The 26000-nt window shown below is 39.2% G+C and overlaps 1 protein-coding gene across 5 annotated transcripts; it reads right to left on the minus strand.

Annotated features, from left to right (window-relative positions):
• Positions 1-1207: 1207 nt before the first annotated feature.
• On the minus strand, positions 1208-25226 carry LOC130073521 (uncharacterized protein KIAA1958). Of its 5 annotated transcripts, XM_056238979.1 has the most exons (6): positions 25023-25224; positions 21934-22990; positions 12123-12170; positions 11061-11180; positions 10633-10950; positions 9085-9740 (listed from the first exon to the last, which is right to left on the minus strand). In XM_056238979.1, the coding sequence occupies exons 1-6, from the start codon at positions 25026-25028 to the stop codon at positions 9556-9558; spliced, it is 1734 nt and encodes a 577-aa protein (XP_056094954.1). In that variant the 5' UTR covers positions 25029-25224; the 3' UTR covers positions 9085-9555. The 5 variants fall into 5 exon arrangements, with proteins under 5 accessions (XP_056094952.1, XP_056094951.1, XP_056094953.1 ...); XM_056238978.1 differs by lacking the exons at positions 9085-9740; positions 10633-10950; positions 11061-11180; positions 12123-12170 and adding exons at positions 3111-3957; positions 4942-5148; positions 5266-5445 and having other exon boundaries at positions 25023-25223; XM_056238980.1 differs by lacking the exon at positions 12123-12170.
• Positions 25227-26000: the final 774 nt, after the last annotated feature.

Here is a 26000-nt window from a genome sequence, read left to right on the forward strand (position 1 = left end):
ATCAGGCACATATGTTGAACAGGCTATATCTAACACATACAGTATCTAACGATGTAACATCTGATAAGTGCTTTCTATTTAAGAGAACAGCTACACAAACACAGAACATTTCCAAGACAGGAATAAATGAAGGATAGCAGGATTAGTTCCACTACATTCATGTGTCTACGACATGTACGGAATAACTGGACTGACATTTTAAACTCATCGTCAAACTCGTAACTGTTGCCATACACAGTAAAAACATCAAAATTGGCATCCAAATGCCTTTGTAATGTAGTTGACTTAATACAGGATAATGAATATTTTGCATTGCACATGGTAAGACAGCTGTTTTTACAATATAATCATGACAAAAAGACAACTTAATACTTAGTGTCATACACATTGACAGAAACAACAATAAAGACTTTGCTTACCTAATAGAGCATCTAATAGAACAGAGCATTGAGACATAAAGCAAGATGGCCTACTCAGTCATTCAGTTTAATTTAAACCTGCCGTGTGTTCATCAATTTTACAATACTTCCTCCTATCCCAGATTAATGTGCCGTTTGTAGATTAAACTTCTGAGGAGTGGTTCTGTGGCCCTTTCCTTGGTTGATTTGAGCCATACCTAGAGAGAGATATCATTAGCATTTCCAATAATCCAAACGCCAGTTGCTCAGCTGGTGCAAGTATGGACGTATGCAACTTGAATTCCATTATCTTTGCACATGGACACAGTTATGGATACAGATTTGTTGTCCTGATCCAGTCACCTGAGCCACAAATGCCTTGTGACTAATAACTCTAAAGCCTCTGGAAAATTACATTGTGACAAGCTGACAACACTGGCTGATGGAACCACAAGCAACTATCCTGAGCTGTGACCCAAAGGCAGCAGAAGGGAGCAAATAAGAGTCCATTTGAGGCTTTGAAGAAACCTCCAAAAAGTCAAGGTATCAGAATACACAGCTAATCTTAAATGAAAAAATTTAAAAATGGCACTTCATTCATAAAAGATTGGCAACCCCTGGTGTAGACATCTGTCAGCAGGGGCTAACTGAACCCTCCCAATCGTCCGATCATTGACTCCTTTGAGCAATCTAACACATCAACTTGCTCAATGAATGCTGTGCATTTGGAGTGGGAACGACTCTTTGTCCAAAAAAATGGAAGACGGAAGTGTTTGAAAAAATAGTTTGGAAACAGCCGATCCGTTTGATGCTACAAGTGGCTCAAAAAATTACTCTTCAGCTTTAAGCAGAGTCAGTAGAGTCAAAAGAACCAGCAATGACAAAGTTGGTGCTGCCAGGATGGGAACTCCCTGACTGGGCGGCTTGTTGCCTAAGGTCATTGCAGATCAGAACGAGCTGATTGCTCTGGGCCTCGGACAAGGAGCTGCAACTCTGGTAAACACTGAAATTGGTCTTTCTCCCTGGAATGTTGCCTTTCTCACACATGGTCTTCACCATCTTTGCTAATTTGTTCTTTCCCAGAGCTTGGCAGTTGTACCAGTGCAGGGCGGCCAGGTTGACCACAGGCTTGATGGACAGATAAAAGGGGGCATCTTCAAAGAGCATTGCTTGAGGTCTGCGCTGAGCGAAGTCCTTGTAGTCCTGCACCGGGCAGGTTTGAGGAGCGTGCGGGGTAGCGTAGATGCGAAACTCGGTCGTGGACCTTCTGTTTCTGGCATTTGGGTCACTAAAATCCTGGTAGGTCCACTCCAGACACTCTAGTCCTGTTTCTGTGGTGAGCAAGCGCACATCGCCCCATTTGAGAGTGGAGCTATGGAAGCCTGTGCAGTGGCCAAAAGCCTTGGTGTTGTTGAGCCACACCAGGTTGAGTAGACCCTCAGGGTTGAAGCGACTCAGGAGACCCCGTTTCCTTAGGAGCAACTCGTCAGCAAGGGTCAGCTTCATTGACTTGTGGGGTTTGTTGCCTTTCCCTTTGAACTTGAGCTCCAACTGCTTTTGCTTGAGGGCATCTTGGGATCTCTGAAACTCCCGGTCTCTTGTAATGCTGTAGGCGTAGCGATGCTCCTTCAGATAGCGCTCCAGGCCACACTGATAGTTGGCCAGGCTGTTGGGCTCATACTCCGAGCCATCCCTTTGGCGGGCATCTACAAAGAAGGAGGCCAAGTAGATGTCCAACTCATGGCAGGGGATGAAGTATATCTCTCTGTTCTCAGTTGGATACTTAGAGACCAGGAAGTCCCGAAAGTTGCGAAGAGCTGTTTGGGTGCTGCGAATGGTCTTCTCGTTCTGTTCTCGGTATGCTCTCTCATCCATCTCTGCTGAAAGGGAAGAAGGTAGTGTTTTCATGTCAAGAACTTTATTGCTTTGAAAACAATTACCCAATGGACCTTGGACTAAAGAGGCGGGATATTTGACATGAATGGAAATGTATTTCTGTCTCTCTGTGAGGGATACACATACAGTTCCTAGTAAGTTACCATTACTGGTTAGACCAATACTGGTCTAAGGTGTTCTCCAGAGATTTTTTCCAATGGATTTTTTTTTTGTTTTTTTGAAAGGTCAGGCTTTTGAAGATTTTCACGGTACAATCCATTAAATGGACTGTACACTTCTATCTCTCCAGCCTTGACTAGTGCAAATCCAAGCGCTTACACAGATACACATGGGAGCTTTTGAAAGCAGGCATCTATCAGTGGATCCCTAATATATCCACTGATAGACGCCGCTTTCAAACGCTCCCGTGTGTATCTGTGTAAGCGCTCAGTGAAGACAACATGTATTTGAAGCGTTGATCATTGTAGCCAATCATAGATATATATGTTGAGCTCGTGAACACAATGGCCAATCAGAGGTGTTTAAGAATCCGTTCAACAGCGCTCAAAATGCTAGAGGGAAATGCTGGTATCGTTACATTTTTATATTTCACTGGATACCAAAGTCGGTACTTTTAACACTAATTTTTACCATATGAAATATGAGGTCCTTTGTTGATAGCAAACAGCGAAGCTGCTCAGGTACTGTCCAATCTTTAGGAAATATTTCTAATCCCAGATTCTGTATTGCTTTTTGAGTTATCGCTTATCAACATAATGGCAAAATCATTTTTCCAACAAAAATAAACCAGGCATCAAAAGGGGTTTTAGGTTGTGATTTTCCATTTATTATTCACAATAACAGTCATTGAACCCACCGGATCATACAATGCAGTGTAAGATCCTTAAGAACTTATTTTTCACAGTCAACACCTTGACAATCTTGTTACATGACACTAATCTGGTATTCAGAGAGGAAGAGGTGTCGTGTCAGAAAGTACAAACATACACTGTAGTTTGTGATGGAAGTAAGCATGCAGTCATAAAATTATTATTATCATTATTTACCTAATGTTTAACACTGAAGTAAATATTGGTCAGGCAATCTGATACTAATACAAGGCATACAAAACAATTATTTAATTTCATTTAAAAGCCAAATTGGCCAAGAACAAGTACAACAACTGATTGAAAGTTTTAAACAAGTGTGCTGGCATAAATAGCTCACTTTGTGACTGATCATGGCAAAAGAGGAAAAAAGAAGAACAAGGCCGAAATGTGATGGTGAAATCCAAAGTGTTCATTAAGGGTGGTGGTCCTCATGTCCACTGTAATGTCCACTGTCAGATACGGTAAATGTATTTTTTTTATTTATTATTATTTGCTGACAATTGGTAGAAGTTCCCCCTTTACTTTCATACTTTTAATCTTGGCTTTGATGCTGTCATCCATGGCCTGTCGGCATCTGACTGCATAGTGGGCCAACGTTTCCTCCTTCTCATCCCATGGAGGCAGAGCGTGGAAGACTTCAGGGGCCGCCAAGCTGAGTTCAGCAATGGCTGCTGTCCTGGAAATGGTATTACGGTCTACTCCGACTCTCTCAAAAGCCACTTTCATGGACACACAACGTCGAAACTCTTGCAGTGCAGCCATATATCGAGCAATCACACCCACAACGTTTTTCACTGAAAAATAGTAACATCATTCTTTAGTGAAACGAAATTTTACTTGAATGACAATCAAAATCTAGCATTGTTATTCATTATATAGACCACTTCTGAACTCTGGCCCCCGAGATCCACTTTCCTGAAGGGTTTACCTCCAACCTCCATCAAACTCATCTGCCTATAACTTTCTAGGGCTGGGTTTATGTCCACTTTTTTATGCCCTTCCCTCACTAACTTCCCTTCGTCTCGTTCACTCGGATGTACATCATTGCTTACGTTGCACAAGTGCCCACTACTGGCAGAACCCTTGCAATGTGTTTAAATGGAGCCCTAAACCCTTGATCACTGGAAACTGCTATGAAGCTGATTTATTATTTTCAGGTTTTTGCATTATGAATTTGTTTTACGCACCATTCTATAGGCCTATATGTATGCTTGGGCTGTTGGAGAAAATATAGTAAACTACACAAGCAAAAATAATAACAATACAATAAACTATAATAGTCAGCTTAAGGTAGCTACAAGTATTATGCGGTTAAATGTCAAAATAACCAATATCATACACTAGAGTTGTGTGGGGTGGGGTAAATTAAGCACGACCTGCTGTGACGTCACACTTGTGTTGCATTGTGGTCTATGGATCTGCCTGAAGTGTACATGTTGAGTAGACTCGCTCCCTCTGTCAAAATCGAGGGGTCGAGGGTCTGTCCAAATAAACTTCCCTAGCCCACTTGACAAAGTCGAACACACTTCAAAATGGTGGTGGGGATTCCTCTGAGCGGAAGTGCTTAAAGAAGTTTGTGAGTGTGACTAAAAGTGTTGTTAAACCCAGCCTAGTAGTCCTTAAGACATTGGCTAGCTTGTTCAGGTGTGTTTGATTAGGGTTGGAGCAAAACTCTGCAGGAAAGTGGATCTCGAGGGCCAGAGTCGAGAACCCCGGCTCTAGATGTTTGAGTTAAAGTTCGAATTTAGCTAAACTTTGGACCCAAATCCTTTTCTTACTTCGGACACGCGTGTTCTCGCCATCTCTGCTTCTCTTTGATGAAATCTTGATGGTCCTCTGCCTGTCCCGTGGGAGCAACTCCACTTCCTCAAAGGAGTCGAAGAGGGCTGGAGAGTCAAGCGGAGCGCCCTCTTCAGGAATAGAGGTAATTATCTGATGCGAGCTGCATGCCTCCATTTGACTTGACGAAAGTGTCCTTCTTTTATCTGCCAGTCAGAGAAAACAAGACCGTTCTTATCCAAATCACAACCTACATTCTGATCTCCATGCCTCCCTTCATGTCATATACAATTGTTATTCTCTAGATTGTAAGGAATAGTCACCTGGGCGTAGTTGTTCTTGCAGGAAGTCACAGATGAGCTCAGCCTTCTTAGTGAGTTCCTGTTGCAGAAGCTCTTTGTCTTGTTTCAGGCTGCTGATGGTTTCACCCATCAAGTCACCTTTGCTTCTCTCAGCCTCTAGTAGTGCTTTCAGTCTCTCTATTTCATACACAGCTGGAGATACTGTTTGAGATAGAAACAAAGCTTTACCTCAGGAGTTCCCACTACCACTGGAAATATATATCTAAATCTTGTTGTTTTTTGGTGCTAATCTGAGAAGTCATCTGAAATCTGATTTTAAGAAAAAAGAAGAAGAAAAGAAATACTTAACATAGGCAACAATATACATTATAAGCATGGGAATTAAAAGTAGAAAACAGAAGAGAAATACATGGCTGGTGGTGAACATTTAGGGCTGCCGGATGATTCGACATTTTAATTGAATTAATTATGCGTTGATCAATTAGTCAAATGAATCTCTATTAATTACATTTATCCACAGAAATCAAGTTTATCTGTGGTAGACCTTGGAGCCATTTACACAGGACATGTTTTTATTCGATCTGCAATGTCTGTCATATTTCATTCGGCATCCTGCGGTTAACATTATGGTTGTTGTTTTTTAGCTTCTTGATTTCTGCACTCTAGCAGACAGTAAGTTACAGTATAGGCAACTCTTGCTATTTTTAACACCACAGTGCCATTTGACATATCATGTCAATTTATATTGCGTATATTCTGACTTTTCTTTAATTTTTTTTTAATTTTTATCACAACACAAAGATGGAGATGCTCGCTTAGCTTGACAAAGGGGTCCAAAATATCTTTTTAATATAGTAATTCAGAGCACTTCTCTTTCCAGTCAGTGTTGGGAAAAGTTACTTTTAAAAGTAATGTTACTTACAATATAAACTTTACTCCCTAAAAAAGTAACTGCTTGCATTACTTAGTTACTTTTTATGGAAAGTAATCCAACTTTACCGTACTTAATCATAGTTATCCTCAGATTTTTTGTTGTAAATTAAAAAGTAATGCATTACTTTACTAGTTACTTGAAAAAGTAATCTGATTACATATCCTGCATTGCAATGCGTTTCCCCCGACACGGTTTCCAGTAGAACTTATTCCGATTGATTGCCGTGTCACATCTTGAAATGTGATCCATTTATCATTGCTTTTGTTGTTACTTGATGATTACCCTTTTAGCCGGGGAGATTTCTTTGTCTTTGTTTGGAGTGGTTTAAACTAAGATCATCTTTATAATACTTCTTTAAATGTCTTTACTTTTAGTAGGCTTATTTTTGCTACTTCTACATGACCTCTTCAAATATGATTATTTTGTGATAACATTAAAAATCATAATTTCTAATAGGAAAAAGTTGAAAAGACAACACCACCTCAAATGAATGCCACTGATGCAGACTGGTAAATTAATTAATTAATCAATAATAATAAATAAAATACACTGAATTAATAAGCAGTCAATAAGAAAATTCTACCTTATAATATAGGATGACATGCAAAGGAAAAAAAAGCTAAATTGCAGCAATTCATTCAAAGTAAAAAAAAAAATCACAGACATCATTTGGTCATTGATTTTATTGTAACGCATCATAAAATGACAAATAAGACCACTTAAGACACACCAGGATGATTGAGTATTTACACACTTGAAAATAAACATCAGTCATCAGTCTTTGTAGAAGTGCTAAAATAAGGACAAGTTCAGCATCAAGTAGGTACAAAAACAAAACACTTTTAAAACTGGTCAGGTGAAGACCATTACGGAAAGATTGACCTTTCATAACCATACTAAATACTAAAGTCAGTTGTTTCTTTTATATTAAACATTTGTGGACAATGTGATATATACCGGTACCTACCAAGGTTCATAAAAAACATAATACTTGTTTTTGAAAAGTGATCAAACTTACTGAGCCTTTCAATGTTTTAAAGTCTGCTTTACTAATGCCATCCGAACAATTTCATTATATATCAGAAGTTTGTGAGCCCTTGAGTGACCTTTTCACTATAGACTCATTTCAGCACCTCACAGACAGTAAGACATTTTTAGGAATATCTTTAACACAGGAATTGTTAATTGTCTGTTTGTTTATACTGAATAAACAAATCTCACATTTCTGGCAGTAATTTGATATGCTGTAATATGCTAAATGGCCTATCCACCTTATTTGTGGAGTAATAGTGGCCGCGGCCATTTGTGAATTAAATGTGTCGAGGGGCTTCCAGTTATTTTTAGCTATACAAAACAGCTCGTTATGCTGCTTGATATTGCAAACGGGTATTACTTACCATATAATTTTAAAGGGGCTATATGTAGAATTCCGAAACCCTTGTTATTAGCGACACCGGTGGCCGTTAAGTGAACTGCAGCCAGCAACTTATTGCTTTTGCTCGTCCTCGCACTCGCACTCGTGAACACGTGACGTATAAGAGACTGAACGTGATTCAATGCTGGTGAAGTTTTCCTCTCATTAACAAAATAAACGCACAACAAAAATGACAGCAGTGGGAAAACAGCAGTTAAAGGGTTAGTTCACCCAAAAATCAAAATTCTGTGAGTAATTACTCGCCCTCATGTTGTTCCAACCCCGTAAGGCTTTCGTTCATCTTCGGAACACAAATTAAGATATTTTTGATTAAATCTGAGAGCTGGATCACAGCGCTTCTGGTTGTACGTCACACGCATCACACACATGACCAGCGTCGGCCAATAGTGAGTCTACGTGTGACGTACAACCCAGAAGCGCTGCGCTGTTACACTACGGGAACTCACTCTGAGGCCCACAGAGAAGGATATGAATAGTTGAATAAAGTCGTTATTTTTGTTTGTTTTTTGCGCACAAAAAGTATTCTCGGCGCTTGATAAACTTAAGATTGAGCCACTGTAGTCACTCGGACTATTTTAACGATGTCTTTAATAACTTTTCTGGGCCGGCCAGTTTCAATCCCATAGAAGCCTATGGAGAAGTGATCCAGCTCTCAGATTTCATCAAAAATATCTTAATTTGTGTTCCGAAGATGAGCGAAAGTCTTACGGGGTTTGACCAACATGAGGGTGAGTAATTACTGACAGAATTTTTATCTTTGGGTGAACTAACCCTTTAAGAGCATCTGATCATAGCGATGTGGATATGTTTGCACCAGTTCTGCGAGTCACCGGCTAACAAACTATCATAACAGTGTAATTTTAAAGTATATTTGAGACTATATAGTTGTGGCTATGTGAGACTATAGTTTGAATTAATCCATTTTCTTTGCATGACACATTGACATTACAGTACAGAAAAGATCTTTCGCCATTATCCCGAACATAAGCATTCGATTCATGTGTCATTGAATGGAAGAGAGGCTCTCAGGAGCGTAAACGTCACATACTGGATTTTCCCATAAAAAACGTCCCGAGTCCTTCACATAAAAATTAGTCCACAGGCTTTCATAAACAACCTATGAAGTCGGGGAAGGTCTTGTTTTTTTTAATTCATTACAAGCTGTTCACACATTGGCAATAAAAAAGGGATATTGTTTTCATATAGCGTCTTTAATGTATTAACGTAATTATAAACACTGGTTTGTAGCGCAAATAGTTTTAACCTTTAACGCAAAATAAGGTGGATAGGATATCACCTAGGTAAAAATTTAAAATGTACGAAACATATGGAGTAATAAAAACTTTGTGGGATGGTTATAAATCTTTAAAATCAATTTCCGGTCAATCATGCACAAGCATGTAATGAGGCTATCCTCAATTTAGAGGGATGCTGATTGACAAATCAGAGCAGCAGTAAATGTCTGAGACAATAAAATACAGTTTAAGGTGGTTTTGATATGGTAACAGTTCACATTGTAATATTTAAAGATATCGGGTACGAGTAAAAACCATCAAAATGGTTTGACAAAACTTGTTTTGATTGTTACAATGCTACATGACTAACATGAGTAAGCACTAGACTATTCTAAGGTTATTTTAAATGGTTATAAACAGGTTTGTGTTGACTAAACAAGTCAATAGTCAGTAACTATCACAGTATAGATAATGTTGGTTTTGCTGAAACGAAAGAAATGGAAATAGTTCATTTGTCTGACCGTGAATCTTTCATCTATTAGTGCTGTAGCTGAACTGAATCAACTTTAACGACTCCACGCGTAATCGTTCATGTCCGAGACACCGATCGGCAGCTTCCATTCAATCACTGGGCAAAACAGTGTTTCCTTTCAACTATGTATAATAATAGCATTGGCCTGTGAATGGACATTTTTGGGCATCAGCAATTAGATGTAGGAAGGGTCATTTTTGCCTGAAGATTGTTCGTCACAAAAAATAAAGGACTCTTGAGAAGATTCTTGCTTCTTTTTCTGGCCGATTCGAAGTCTGCATTTATTAATACAGGCCTTCTTCAGCTTGGACGATTCCACAGGTGTCCATCCGTCTATCGTAGAGCAACGCAGAACATAAGCTGCGAGAGAAAACGGAAATAAATACATTTTTAATTCAAAACATTTTAGGGAATTCAAATTTAGGAAGTTAGAAAAAACAAACGGTGGATTAATGAAAGCTCATTGACCACTCAAAAATTGCACATGTATTATATAATGAAAAATAAATATATAATTATGTAAATATTACAGTTTATAGCTATTGTGCATTGTTATATCCGTGCATTTTTAATAATATTAAATGTTTCCTTCGTTGTTTAGGGGGAAACAGTGTAGAACATCCTTGATTATTTGTCTTAAACATTTTAAATCTACTAGACGTTCTGGGAAAAAAAACCCATCATAAGCCATTCAGAGCGAACAGGCATAAATGTAAATATTAAATATCAGCAAAAGGATGAAGACTTTTAGCTGAAGTATTATAAAAACGTTTGGGATAAGTCTCTTATTCTCACCAATGCTGCATTGATTTGAACAGTAAAATATAGAATAAAAACAGTAATTTGTGAAATATTTTTACTACTTAAAATATCTGTTTTCTATGTCAATTATGTTAAAATGTAATTTATTCCTATTATCAAAGCTTAATTTTCAGCATCATTACTCCAGTCTTCAGTGTCACATGACCCTTCAGAAATCACTCTAATATGATGATTTGATGCTCAATAAACATTTCTCATTATTATAAAGTTTTTGCTGCTTAATATTTTTGTGGAAACTGTGATATATTTTTTTTTTCTAGATTCTTTGATGAACAGAAAGTTCAAAAGAACCGCATACATTTAAAACTTTTTTTTTTTGTAACGTAAATGTCTCTGTCACTTTTGATGAACTTAATTTAAAAAATAAAAACAAAACTTTTGAGCTCTAAATTGTCAAGTGAGAGTGAACTGTCCCATTTGAAATACTCACACATAATCCCATCCACTCTTCTTCTGTCCAGGATCTTTTTGCCGTCAGGGACTTTTCCCCTCTTCCCGAAAGCGACGGCCCCGTTAAGGTCCTCCTCGCTGAAGAAGTGCTCGAACAGCAGGTGGAAGAGTCTCATGCTGTCCTGCCGGGACTCCTGGAGCATGGAGGCCAGTTTGTAGTGCGGCAGGAAGAGTCCGCTCCCGGGAAACAGCTCCTGCTCCCCCAGTCTGGCCGGACTGGACAGAGGCATCTGCGTTCGCTCGTGAAACACCAGGATCCGATCAATGACTGTCTGCAGGTTTTGTAGGGTTATAGTATCTGCAATTTATTCAGAAGAATTGACCTGTTGACATAACTGATGGTGCATCAATCACAATTACATTCAACTGATATAGTTGAGGTTGATTGTTATCGGGCTTCTAGCTCACCTATGCTTGTTATAAACTCTTCCAGGTGTTTTCTCTCTTCAAAATACCTCTCACTGTTTGGACTGACATCTGATGTGCAGAACTGCTCTTCTGAACTGTGTGCGGCAGGAACCAGATGCTCTGTAATACATCAAATAAGCGTTTAGAAGCGGATGAACTCTCCTCCCGACCCGATATTGCAATCAGCTGGCAGAAACACAACGCACAACGCTTCAAACCAAACGCATTTCCCAGCACACCACATCACAGTAGAGGACTGGTCTGTACTTCGGTTCATACAATCGGCAAGTCCACAGACAATTAAGGCATTTTCATCAGAGACATTTTATTTTATTTGCCATGATGCAAAGTTTCCTCCAAATTCATTTGCCTCATGCAAATTCATCCATTATAAAAATCAATACAGAGGAAAAATTCTACTAGCAGCATAGAGCGAATCTCACAAAACCTGTCAATAGGAAATACATGTTGCGCTCAAAGAACCAAGACTGTTTGCATTGTGACATTCGTTTCAAGAAAAATAAGCACATTTTCCTCCCAAATTCTCAGATCTTTTTTCTAACAATTCTCAAAAAAAAAAAAAAAAATAAAAAAAATATCATTACCCAAAAGCAATTACACAGTAAAGTTTTACTGAATTAAATAAAAAAACATTTATTTTGGTAATATGTTTTTTTTTAACCAGCAAAAATTCAATCCAGTACAACAAATACTACCATAATGTAAATGCATTATATATATATAAATGTATATGTATTTTTTATACATTATATTTTTTAATGTAGCTCCTCCGAGAATGGGATTTTTTGTTAGACTTTAATAAGAGTGTTTGTGCTTAATTCTCATGAAAATGTCACATTGCAACAAAAAAAAGCAACAAAAAACATTGAGGTTCTTATAAAATAGTTTATGCGAAATACAATTTCTTAAATGTTTTCATTTTGGGTAAATATGAGCTGGACATGTTATTGACGGGTTTCGTGGGATTTACCCATTAATATAGTTATATCATATAAAACAGCAATACTTTTAGATCATAAGTTCTTGCACAAAAAAACTAACCATGAAGGGCTTTCAAAATCACAGCATAATCCATCTTCTCGTGTGAACCTGTAAACAGAATAAAATTATAGTTTGTCCGCAGAAAAAAGAGAGATGAATATTATCTTTTAAGCATTTTAATGCATGCTTATGATAAAACACATAATCACATGACACTTTAACAACGTTAAATCTACTGACATCCATTTTTCTCTCAGTAAAGAGAGAAAGTGTCAAGAAAACTCACCTGTTATTTTCGTTCGGTTTATTTGGAGTTAAAGAAATAACAGCGTCATCCATTTCCATCTGGACTGAAATGTCAAATATCCCCAGAGTCTCTTGGGAAAACAGCTTAATGGCTTACGGGAGAGGACGCGGTCTCATTAACTAGCTTCCTAAGACCAAATAACTGCCTGTGTGAGATTGAATTCATTTATAATGCCATGTAGAGAGATACCCACTTCCCCGAAAAATGGGATTTTATCATAAAATGTACTCAGAATGAAGCACCAATCTAGAATTTGTAAAAAATTAAAATAAAAAAAAATCTCAGACATTGAGAAAAAAATATAGAATATTGTTTATAGAGATGTAGTGAAAAAGATTTCATCGCAAATATGAGAAAGTGACAACAGCTCGTTTTCTTGTTATTTGGGGGCGCTGGCCTCAAGCTAAAAAAATAATTACGTGATGTTGAACTTAAAGGGATAGTTCACTTTGAAATAAATTTTTGATATGTTTTAGCTTTCCTCAAGGGCATCCAAGATGTAGGTGTCTTTGTTTCCGCAGTATTTTCAATTTTGATATTTTTAGGTCAAACTGTTCTTGTCTGTCAGTCATATAATGCAGGTCTATGGTCACCACCTCAAAGAGCATGCACAGAGAAGTCCAAATTAAACATGATTTAATGACTCGTAAATGTAAGTACACATTGATGGCCTGAGACACGAAACGAGCGGTTTGTGTGAGAAAACTAACAGTATTTATTAGAGTTCTCAACGGGTCGGGTCGGCCCGACAAACCCGACGGGACCCGTGGGTTCGGGTCGAAAATATTTGCAAATGACTCGGGTCGGGTCGGACCTCGGGCTTAATCTTTTGAATTGTACAGTGAAAGAAAAAAAAAACATTTATTATTCATCGCTGCTGTTCACTGTAAAGAAAGTCTGGCTGCTGCGTGCAACGTGCATCGCGACGCGAGGGCAGACCTGACGCCGCTGCGTGCACGCCATTAGCCCGGAGAAGAAGATGGAGTTGGTGAAAAGTAAACTTGCTGCAGGTGAAATCACCGTTGCTCAGGGGCGGCGCGTTGTGTGATTATCTCGGCAGTTTAGGACATCGCACAAGATTTGCGTCAATACAGAAAACATTTAATCACTGGATAGTTTTTTTCGTTTATTGAAATGTGGTTTATGTCAGCTGGATGGGCGGAATGTGTGAGACGTGAGAGTGCGCGGGCGCGCGGCCGGGGCTCTCTCTCTCTCTCTCTGCGTCAAGCGCAGCAGTCATAGAATACATTCTATTCTACATACATCACTCACCGATCAAAAGGGTGGCGTCGGGCCGCGGGTCGGGTTCGGGCAGATAATTCATGTTGATGTGTCGGGTTACATCGGGTCCGGGCTTTAAAAGCCACGGGCCGGGTCGGGTCGGGTTGTAATTTTCAGGCCCGTTGAGAACTCTAGTATTTATATCGGTTTTACCTCTTGTAACGCACAGACCGAAGCGCCCGCGCCCTCAGATCACTTGGACGTGGCTGTGGTTACAAGAGATAAAAACGATATAAATACTGTTCGTTTTCTCACACAAACCGCTCGTTTCGTGTCTCAGGCCATCAATGTGTACTTACATTTACGAGTCATTAAATCATGTTTAATTTGGACTTCTCTGTGCATGCTCTTTGAGGTGGTGACCATAGACCTGCATTATATGACTGACAGACAAGAACGGTTTGACCTAAAATTATCAAAATTGAAACTACTGCGGAAACAAAGGCACCTACATCTTGGATGCCCTTGAGGTAAGCTAAAACATATCAAAAATGTATTTCAAAGTGAACTATCCCTTTAATGAACAAATATAATGATTATGAACCTGTGTTCACATGTAGTTCGGTTCGCTTGGTGTAAAAAAAACAAAAAAACAAACAAAAAAACATTTTAGTCCTGGTCTGCTTAGCGTTCACATTGGTATTTTAACACAGAACCTAAAGATACTGAACTCAAAGGCATGAGATATTTAGAGATATTTACTGCACCAGAGCGGGTGAGTGAAGTGAGGTGGTGTGACGCTCGCGGCACAAGCGAACGCTCGGCTCATGCACCGCTCACCGGTAACATTACTCAAATCCCGCTCTGACGTTACATTTCTCTGTACTACAGGTGCGCTCCATTCGGCCATTAGTGGACTGCGAAGTGGACTTCACAGGGTTTTCCGCCATCTAGAGGGAGCGAACATGTTCAGGTCGAAGGGCACTGCACACGGCGTAGGGAATAAGCGAACATCGATACATCACTTCACAGGAAGTGGAGAGCGAAATCACCCAACTGTCATTGCGCACCGCGTCACCAGTCTGAGACAGTAAACGACTAACCAGAGCAGAGCCGTTGGAAGCCCTTTCTTTTACCGTCTATGGTTGGAAGAGAGTTTACACGGCTCTGCCATGGAGGAGTTTACGTACGCATTTGAGTATTCACAAATATTGTTATTATTATACAAACTAGAGTATTTATGAACCAATTAAAATGTTGAGAAGCAGCTAAGGCGCTTTCATTTTATTTACCTCAGGAATGTTTAAGAAAGCGGACGAGATGAGGCCGCTACAATTATTAAGACCATTGATTAAGAACAAAATTTATAATGACACAGTACAGCTTCAAATTATGTTAATAGTCAATTAAATATACAACAATGTAATAAACTAATAAAACTAATAGACTAATACAATGTTTTGATTATTATTTATTAGATACATACTGTGTTTTGTATATGTGTAGGCCTATTATATGCCTTTAGATTTGAAAGTAAAGTAAAGTAAATATTGATTTATGATTTATCATAATCTGCGCAATCCTTTCTTTGATGACGTTGCAGGGCATTCCAAATGAGCGATTATTGTCTGCGATGTCCACTTCGCTACCAACACGGTATATCAGTTGAAGTGGACTTCGCAGACAATAATCGCTCATTTGGCTATACATATATATATATATAAACGTGACGTGACTTGAGAAGATAGTGCCGAATCGCAGAGCTGGTGCAGAAACATCCACACCGCTATGATCAGATGCTTTCTTAACTGCCGTTTTCTCACCGCAGTTATTTTTGTTGTGCGTTTATTTTGTTATTGAGAGGAAAGCGCGCAGCACATATTTACATATTCAATTAAACGGTGTGGACGGCGTCTGGATGTTCGTTAACAGTATATCGCTGCAAAGATGTTTCTAACTTTACGAAACAAGAACTTACTTATGAATATATCGTTTCTAACGATTGGAAATACTCAACTCTCTCTTCTCTATGCAATAACTACTCATTTGAATATCATGCTATTACACTTACAACTCCCACTAAGATCCATATTGTAATCATATATCGCCCCCCAGGTCAACTGGGAAGCTTTGTAGAGGAGCTGGATGTGCTGCTTTCCTCCTTCCCTGAGGATGGCATCCCACTTGTAGTCTTTGGCGACTTCAACATTCATCTAGAGAAGCCGTATGCAACAGACTTCATCTCTCTCCTAGCCTCTTTCGATCTCCAACGGCTTATCACCACAGGTACTCACAAGTCAGGCAATCAACTGGACCTGGTTTACACACGCAACTGCATCACAGACAACATTTTGGTAAAACCTCTCCACGTCTCAGACCATTTCCTCATTACTTTCAATCTACAACTCACTACCCATGCATCACCAACTCCCCTACCAGTTACTTTCAGACGAAACCTGCGCTCACTTTCTCCGTCCCATCTTTCCTCTGCTGTGTCATCTTCTCTTCCCTCACCCTTGCATTTCTCATCTCTGGATGTGAATACTGCAGCGGATACTTTATGCTCCATTCTAACCTCTTCTTTAGACAATATCTACCCTCTCTCCTCCAGGCCAGCACGCGCTACTCCCTCCAACCCCTGGTTATCTGAGGTTCTTCGTGAACACCGGACCGAACTCAGGGCAGCGGAGAGGAAATGGCGCAAATCAAAAGACACATCTGACCTCAGTAGGTATCAATCTCTGCTCTCTGCCTTCTCTGTTGATGTTCACACCGCAAAATCCTCATATTTCCACAACAAGATCAACAGCGCCTCTAACACACGTTCACTGTTCAAGACATTCAACTCTCTCCTCTGTCCACCTCCACCACCACCCACCTCCTCGCTAACTCCTGATGACTTTGCTAACTTCTTCACTAACAAAACTACAACTATCAGCAGTCAGTTCTCAGCTTCACACACACAGGAACCCAGACTAACCTCTCCCACAGCCAACAACCTTCTCTCCTCCTTCACTCCACTAACCGAGGATGAAGTATCTAAACTTTTCCTCTCTAGTCATCCTACCACCTGCCCTCTAGACCCCATCCCCTCACATCTTCTACAAGCAATCTCTCCCACACTCCTTCCAGCTCTCACACACATCATCAACTCATCCCTCCACACTGGCATTTTCCCTACAGCATTCAAGCAGGCTCGGGTAACTCCACTGCTTAAAAAACCAACGTAAACACATCACTTTTAGTGAATTACAGACCTGTCTCTCTCCTACCATTCATTGCGAAAACACTTGAACGAGTTGCTTTCAACCAAGTATCATCTTTCCTGTCTCAGAACAACCAGCTGGATGTCAACCAATCTGGCCTCAAGAAAGGGCATTCAACTGAGACTGCATTTGCTGTCGGTCACCGAAGCCCTGCGGATCGCAAAAGCTGCTTCCGAATCATCAGTTCTCATCCTCCTGGATCTGTCTGCTGCCTTCGACACTGTGAACCATCAGATCCTTCTGTTCACCCTCTCATCACTGGGCATCACAGGTACTCCTTCTCCACTGGTTTGAGTCCTATCTCACAGGTAGGTCCTTCAGGGTCACATGGAGAGGTGAGGTATCCAAAGCACATCAACTGACCACAGGAGTTCCCCAGGGTTCAGTTCTTGGACCGCTCCTCTTCTCCATTTACACCACATCACTGGGACCTATCATACAGGCACATGGTTTCTCTTACCATTGCTATGCTGATGACACCCAGCTCTACCTCTCATTTCAACCAGATGATCCCACAGTAGCTGCTCGAATCTCAAGCTGTCTGGCGGACATCTCGGCATGGATGAAGGAACATCACCTGCAGCTCAACCTGGCAAAGACAGAGCTTCTCATCTTCCCTGCCAATCCATCTCTACAGCACGACTTCACTATCCAGCTAGAGTCATCCTCAATCACCCCATCAAGGTCGGTCAGAAATCTTGGAGTAATCTTTGATGATCAGCTGACCTTCACAGACCACATCACAAAGACAGCTAGATCATGCAGGTTTGCTATGCACAACATCAGGAAGATCAGGCCTTTCCTAACTGAGCATGCAACACAACTTCTCGTCCAGGGCCTGGTCATTTCTAGGCTTGATTACTGCAATGCTCTTCTGGCTGGACTTCCATCATGTGCAACTAAACCTCTACAAATGATCCAGAATGCTGCAGCTCGTCTGGTCTTCAACGAGCCCAAACGGTCCCACGTCACTCCTCTGTTCATCTCTCTGCACTGGCTTCCACTCGCTGCTTGCATCAAGTTCAAGGTGTTGACACTTGCTTACAGATTGACCACAGGATCAGCTCCCTCCTACTTCCACTCACTACTACAAGTCTACATCCCTACCAGAAGCCTACGATCAGTCAATGAGCGACGGCTAGTAGTACCATCACAGAGAGCCTCAAAATCACTCTCCAGAACATTCTCATTCACGGTTCCATGCTGGTGGAATGATCTACCCACCCTCATCCGGAATGCAGAATCCCTGACAGCATTCAAAAGACAACTGAAAACTCATCTCTTCCGTGAGCACTTAGCATAGAGAAGAAAAAAAAGAAAAAAGAAAAAAAAACTCTTTCCTTTTCCTTTAAATCCTTGCTTATCTGGCTTATGCTACTCCGAGCAATGTCTGAACTTTGTATTTTGAGCACTTCTTGCGTTGTTTTTGTCTCTTCACGATGACTCGCTTGGTTTAGTCCTTAGTTGTAAGTCGCTTTGGATAAAAGCGTCTGCTAAATGACTAAATGTGAATATATCATGGAATGAATCTTTGATAACTCAGTTTCTCCACTCTCGCTTTCAATTTCTTTTCCTCCTTCGTTCTTAACTTTGATGTAAGTAATTTTGTCAAATAATTAGGTCTACCTTAAAAGGTACACTACAGAACATTTGGCACACTAGCGGTTTATGAAAAAAACTGAACGTGTCTTGCTTAAGCTGCACTCACATGCTGCATGCCTGCATTCATAAAGCTGCTATAACCAGGGCTGATTCACACAGAACGTGTTTTTCCCATTTCCACTGCATTCTAATAAAAACTGGATTTTTTTTTCAATGAAATGGATGTATATATTTTAGTTTGATAATGTTTTTATTTAATATTTTGTATTTTTAAGGAATTTTATAGTAGTAAATTATATTTAGTAGTGATAATCAATTTATTCGCTTTTTGAACATAGACCTGAAAACTTAAACTTAACATAAATTTTAAATGCTTTGGAGCAGCACAGACTTGAGTTTTGTCACTTTTTAAAGAAGACCCTTGAAAGATTATCGCTGAAGAGAAAAAAAAAGTTAACTTAAAAGTTATAGAAGTTAAAGTTTATTGTTTTCAAATATTCACAAAAATGTTCAATCTTTACATGAAATATATATTTTCCAAAACATGTTTTACTCTAAAACTGTGAGACATTCAAAGCCATAAATCTAAACAAGTTGTGCTCCAAATTTGAGTTTGAACTAAAAAAAAATTAGTTTTCAGTCAGATTGTGTTTGGGCGCAGTACCAAAAGTTTCCACTAGATGAAATTCGTCTTCCATTCATTTCCAATGCGCTCATTTTTGAAAGTGTGGCTAATTTTTTTAGGGCCATTTAACCCTTTCGAATCATGTCCATGACTTTTTGTGTGTTCACATAGAAAGTGCCAAAACCTTTACCAAGTTTTGTACCATTCTGATGAAGTAAAAAATCCTCAAAAACCAAAACGTTAAAAAAAAAACAATTCTAAAAAATGACCGAAATGCACCAGAGGGTAAAAAGAAGTTCAACTTCTCGCGACCTAGTGTTTTTCCAAATTCCACTGCCTGCGTCTCATGTTTTTCAAGGTGAAAACATGTGTGTGAATGGTCCCTTAGGGCCGGTTCACACTTCACACAGAATGTGTTTTTTGCGGTTAAAAATGCAAGACACAGGCAGTGGAGGGCAAAAATCACCCCTCTCTCGAGATGCGTTTAAAAAAAAAAAACTACATTATAAGTATGGATTTTTGTTCAGGCTTTTTTCATTGGGTGTGTGGTTGCGGCTAGGGCACAAAAGTGGCTTGCATGATTAAATAATGATGCAGAACCATTCAATTTGCATTCAGCAATGTTCAAAGCGAACAATGTACACTTCATAAGGTGCCGGTTTGCTTTGCCTCTGAAGCTCCGATCTATGGAGAAATATTATTTCACTTTTTACTATCATTTATAGCACCTTCAAGGTTGACTGAGATCATTAAAGGATTAGTTCACTTCAGAATGAAAATTTCCTGAATTTACTCACCACCACGTCATCCAAGATGTCTTTCTTTTTTCAGTCGAAAAGAAATTCGTAATCACGTTGAAAGGTCACGCGTGACGTAAGCGGAAGTACCGGCCGAGTGTTTACAAAGCAAACGTGCAAAGACCAAGTCAAGCGCCATTTACAAAATAATAAATAAATAAAAGTTAAAACAACGATGTCGGACGATTCTGAGGTTGGAGGAGAAAATTAAATGGAGTTTTTCGCCCTATACATTTTGAGCCGGAACAAGCGTGACCTTTTAACGTGATTACGTAACACGTGGCGCATCACAGTGCTAGTGCAAGATGAGCATTTGTGGTTAAAAAGTATATATATATTTAATTTATTTTTGTTGAAAATGACCAATGGTTTGGCTAGATAAGACTGGGATCGTGTCGAGTCTTTGAAGCTGCATTGAAACTGCAATTTGGACCTTCAACCCGTTGGACCCCATTGACGTCACTATATGGAGAAAAATCCTGGAATTTTTCTCAAAAACCTTCATTTCTTTTTGACTGAAGACAGGCAGACATGAACATCTTGGATGACGTGGGGGTGAGTATTTTAATTCTGAAGTGAACTAATCCTTTAAGTGGGTTTATGCTCATTTCAAGCACACAAAGGCTTAACAGACACACATAAAAATAAAATCATACACTGTACAATTATTGTATGCCATTGCTTTAGATAAAAAAAAAAAAAAGGTCAATCCAAAAGTTATGTATCTACTAACCTTGCCATGTAATAAAAATGTCATAATAATTTCCTATTTTATGTTTTTCTGTATGTTGGTAGCGTGCACCACATGACTCTGCAGCAGTGCTGTTATTGTTTAAGTCCCCCTGTGGTGAAAATCAAGCTTTTAATGTTGTTTATATGTTTATATGTTGTTGCTTTAAGACAAACATGTGCAAATTCATAAGTCAACACCATTGCTGAGTATTTTCTCCTTAAAACTGCAGTGACGGTCTCAAAAATGCGGTTTGAAATCGCTGGTGTTTCTGACATTACAAACTACCTTACAATTCATAGAACCGCGTATACTAAATGAGGCAAGGGTGTAGAGTTACAGTCAAGCTATTTTAAGGCATAATGTCATTTTGGTGATCAAGGATGAGTTTTAAGGGATACCATTATTGACTACAGGGGGACTTTAACTAAAATTAAAACTATTAAAATTTGTAAAAAATTAAATAAAAGAAAAGAAATACTGGATGAAAAACAAACTTAAATAAAAAAAATGTTGACTTGGAAAATAACTAAAATAAAATACATAAGTTAAAGTACTAAAATGACTAAAACTAAAATAAAAATAAAGCCAAATAGAATTTTTTTTAAAACAAATAAAAAATGACAAAAGCACAAAATTACTGAACATTATAATGAAACTGACATTTAAAAATAATGAAATAATAAAAAGCTAAAAACAAAAGCTATAATAGTATATAAATATATGTATGAATCTTCCCAGTCTGTCAGTAACGCTCCGTTTAGTTCCTGTCTCTATGAAGCCCCTCCTTCTGAAAAGCTGAATGTGCTCTGATTGGTCGGCTGGACCGGTATGTTGTGATTGGTCAACCACTTTTTTGTGTTTTGAGTGTGTTTTGGAAATGTCCCGCCAGATTCAACACACTACAAACTAACTCAACCAGGCCTGGTCCCTTTATTCTGCGTATGCATTGGCATTATTTAAATGAGGAATATTGTGACGCGTTTGTTCTCGGAAGAAAACTGAAGACTACAATCGAGGCGTTTCAGGGAGTTCAGAAACAGTGACACTGATATAGACTTTGTGCTTTGTAACTTTGCAGACCTTTTTCATGCTCAAACAGCAACATTAAAGAAAGGTAAAGAAAGGTGCTCTTTAAAAGCAACCACGAGATTGGCTCAAAAAAAGACGTTCTGAGAAAAGCTTGTGCAGGACTTGTTTGCAGGCGTTGCTGGCGTATGATATCTAATGAATTTACATTTTTAAGTGTGACTTAAACAACAACATTCTCAATCATTTCTCATCACAAACGTAATGACATTTATTGTAGATAAGGGTCTTTACCTGTGTTGTCTGCTCTAACTTCTGTACTAAGTGCTTGCGTTGCTAGAAGATCCATTTCAGGGTTTACACCAATGGAAGCCTCTCCGTAAGACAAAGAAGACCTGGGATATTCGTCCCGGTGGAGCACCCCCATAGCGTCAATCCTTCCAGAATGGGGAACGGCTGCCAAACTTTGACTGCATGCAGGGTTCGAGTTCATGTGCATTTTGTTCTGGGTAACGTGGAAAGGCGCACGCAAGGGTTTGATCATGGACGTAGGGGAGTTGTCCAGCGGAGACGAGGACACCGCCAGGGAATCTCCGTCTACAGAGGACGGCTTCTGGGACATCGAAGAACTAGAGGGCGGCCTGTTCTGGAGGTTCGGCCTGGGCGACTGCGTGACGCCTCCAGAAGAGCGGTTCCCCTCCGAGCTGCTAGGCATCTGTTGGTTGGCCACGCTGTAATAGTCTTCACCCCTCTCTTGTTTGATCTTCTTCAACGCCGGGTCAGTGCTGTCCTCGGGTCCCGGTCCTTTCCCGGCTCTTTTCCTGTGCGCGGCGCTCGAGGCGTGGTTGAACTCGGAGTCGCCGTCTTCGTCGGTGGCCGACGACTCGCAGACGATGTCGTACAGGTTGTTGTTGTACTCCTCGCCGTTGTCGTCCATCTCGGAGGCTTCGCTGCAGTTGGAGATGTCGCACGAGTCGTGGATCTGACTGGAGTCGCCTTGGCTGGAGCTGCCCTTGTGTTTCCCGGCATTGCCGAGGAAGCGCTCGGCCGAGGTGTTCTGCATGACGGCAGCTGCCTGAATCATACTGTCCGTGTTGATGCTGCGGCTCTCTGCGTAGCACATGCGTTCCTTGTTCCCGGTTTTGCAGGTGGTGTTGAGGGGCCAGTGGTAGGCGTGACCGGCGCTGCAGCCCCACAGGGCCGTCAGGGTGCCGTGAGAGCCCTCGTTCAGCATGTGCTTCAGGTTGGGGATCAAGGTGCAGATTGTTCCATGACTGTGGGCCCATTTCACCAGTTTGGCGAGGTTGTCGGAGGAAGTGTGCAAACAGTCCTCCATGTTGAGCCTCCTCCCCTTGGGATGATAAGATTCATTCATTTTTCAATACAAACTAAACTTAAAGGCAACAAAAAAGGCAGTTGCAACTCATTTTACTTCCATAAAATCAGTATAAGATGCATTTAGAAAATAGGGTGAATTTTCATTTCATGACAACTTTAACGCAAAAGAGTAAAACAAACCAAAAGAGCCTACTTCTTTTTAGAGGCGCTGGTTCTGGAAATATTTTTTCCATTCATTTCTTCCATAGGGATTATTAGCCATGAAGCCAAGTCAACCAGCTACGAGGTGAATCATAACATTTTCTTCAAAACTTTGATTTGAAGCAAGAAAGTATTTGAAAATCGGACAAAATGACGAAGGTACAAGACTGTACTTAACGGCTTTAGAGAGGGAAAGAACTACAATCCCAAGAAGCATTGCGAACAGCATAATCAAATTAAAAATGATGGAGAAATATAAAACTACTCATTTACAAATGTTGATTTTATATATAATATTTTTATAATATGCATAATATGTATAGAAATATTTAAATATTTTGAGAGTGTCGGAAGACTATGTACGTCATTCGCAGTGCTTCATGGGAGTGGGCGGAGCTAAAGAGATCTTTTGGCAAGTTTTGCTGGTTTCGACTCTGATTGGTGTCATTTTCTGTACAGCATCATGGATAATGTAGTTTTTCACCACGAGTTCTGCTGTTAAACGATTATTTTAAAAATAAGATGAAATAATGCGAATTCCTCTAGAATCCGACTGTTGCCCTCTATAAGATATTCATATTAAATTTTCAATTCAACTTTTGTCTAGTTGTCATAGAATTTTTTATTTATTTAATAAATAAAAAATAAAAGCATGAACACTTATGTATATCAACATTATTTTATCCAATAAATTACTTATCTGAGTATGATCAGCTACTCCCTTACAATAAAGTACTGTGACATTATGGTGTCGCTTGATAAAATTAATTAATTTTTCAATACAAATGTTTTTTTGCATACGATCAACTTAAAGTCAACATGAAATGGCAGGTGCAGCCCATTTTACTTTCAAAATGTTCACAATAAGGTCATTAAGATGCATTTCAATAATTAAACGACTTCATAGAAGGTCTTAGTTCATGCAAAAAATACAATTCTGTCATCAATTGATCAACCTGAGCTTCTGTTTGACCATATTTTATGTGTTCTATGTATGTACAAGCAGCACATATTAATGTTTAAAAGTGAATAAATCTGCTAATCACATAATGTGATCGTGTCTCCTCAGAATACTTGGATGAATTATCAATTAATACATATAGACTGCTTTCACAATGTCTTTAGGAATGTGTTTTTGAAGTGTCAACGTTATGATGGAATGGCACAGAATCTGATTTCATTAAAAAGGTCTTCATTTGTGTTTCGGAGATGCATACTATTAATACTAACAATAAAGTAGCCTATCTTTTTAAATATTCTCAGGTGAGCACTTATGTAAAATCAACATTAGGCTATTTTATCCAATAGATTACTATACTTATATAAGTGTGCTTGGCTTGTCACTTACAATAAAGAACTGTGACATTATGGTATGTGATGGTAATGATTGATTAGCATATTAATTTACCACAATATGTACATGGTATTCCAAGGTAACTTTACTTATGAGAATACCATCGCCATGCAGAATGTTAAAAATCAAAACAAAAACATTGAATTACCAAGGTACTTTGATAATTACTTTTTTTATTAGCGAAATTATCTGAAGACACACCCCTGTCAAAAACATCACCGCCCACATGCATTGTTTACTACATTAGCTCTCTTGTGATTAGTTGTATGACACATGAAGCCATTGATGTCTATGTTTATGAATACCGATCACGCTGCCTCTATAGACCGCAGTTTTGCACATCATATTCGCGTAATAAACGCAGAGGTCCGAATGCACATGAAAAAAATCCCCGAGATGTGGCGCGTGCAGACAGCTGACTGAGTTTGAGACAGAGCCCGTGAGTCAGAGGATCTGCATAAACACAAAGCCCGACAAAAGCATCATGTACCTTCATACGGGAGAATCCACTCCGATGTCCGTCACGTGTGCTGCTCGCTGGCTCTTCGCTCGATATCAAACATAATTTGTTAAAGCAAACTCTTAATGTATCCGCGGTTCTTCAAATTTTGACAGCATTTTATACAAAAGCCATTAATTCTGCTTTTAATGGACGTACAGCGGGTACTTCCGCTACCACCGGAAGTACGTGTCCGAGATATATGATATGGCAGCAGGCAGTGTGCATGTATGACATTTTATATTTAATTTATTACACTATCGTAAATGACATCGCTAAATATTTTCGTCAAAGTATGCATTCAATAATATACTCGTGGCGAAAAAGAAGTTGATATCTGAACGTTAACCTGACGTTTAAACACTTAAAATGTGCCCAAAGACCCTGTTGCAAGATTGCAACACGTGTTTAAAGCAATTTAAAAAAAAATACTTTTTTTGTTATTTTTGTATTTATTCCAAAGATGTTTAATGAAAAAAAAAGTAGCATACATAATTTTAGACTGTTTTGTAAGATAAATTAAAGCGAAAATGCATTTTACTAAAGGATCATCACACAATTTTAGAGAATCACAGGTTCTGTTCTGAAATGTTAGTCTTCCTGTAAAGGCAGAAAGGCAAAGTCAAAAAGGACAAATAATATGTACTTTAATTATACTGTAGTTACGTTTAAACAATGGTTTTATAACCAGTGGCTTCCTAAAACCACTTTCAAGATGGATAAATCAAAATACATAATCAGTGTCAATGAGTTAAACCTCCATCCCTCAAAGAATACTAGAATTATGATAGTAAAACCACAGTTACCACAAAAAATATATATATATTTAAATGAGAGATTCTTAAAGCTTCTTGCACTGTACGCATGAGCTCCTATGTTATTTTGGTTAATTATGGTTTTACTGTAGCTATAGTCATTATGGTATGTTGGTGGTCATTTTTTAAGAGACTGTTCATTCTGCTTTTTAGA

This window comes from Rhinichthys klamathensis, unplaced genomic scaffold (genome assembly GCF_029890125.1).
Source record: "Rhinichthys klamathensis goyatoka isolate OS25496 unplaced genomic scaffold, OSU_Roscu_1.1 h1tg000549l_1, whole genome shotgun sequence".
Taxonomy (NCBI): Eukaryota; Metazoa; Chordata; class Actinopteri; order Cypriniformes; family Leuciscidae; genus Rhinichthys; species Rhinichthys klamathensis.

Excerpts from the sequence above, each read along its gene's own strand:
- LOC130073521 (XM_056238976.1), bottom strand. Across the intron at positions 2,279-21,933 it reads AGTTAGAGCAGACAACACAG|CAGAGATGGATGAGAGAGCA; the intron begins GTAAAGACCCTT and ends CTTCCCTTTCAG.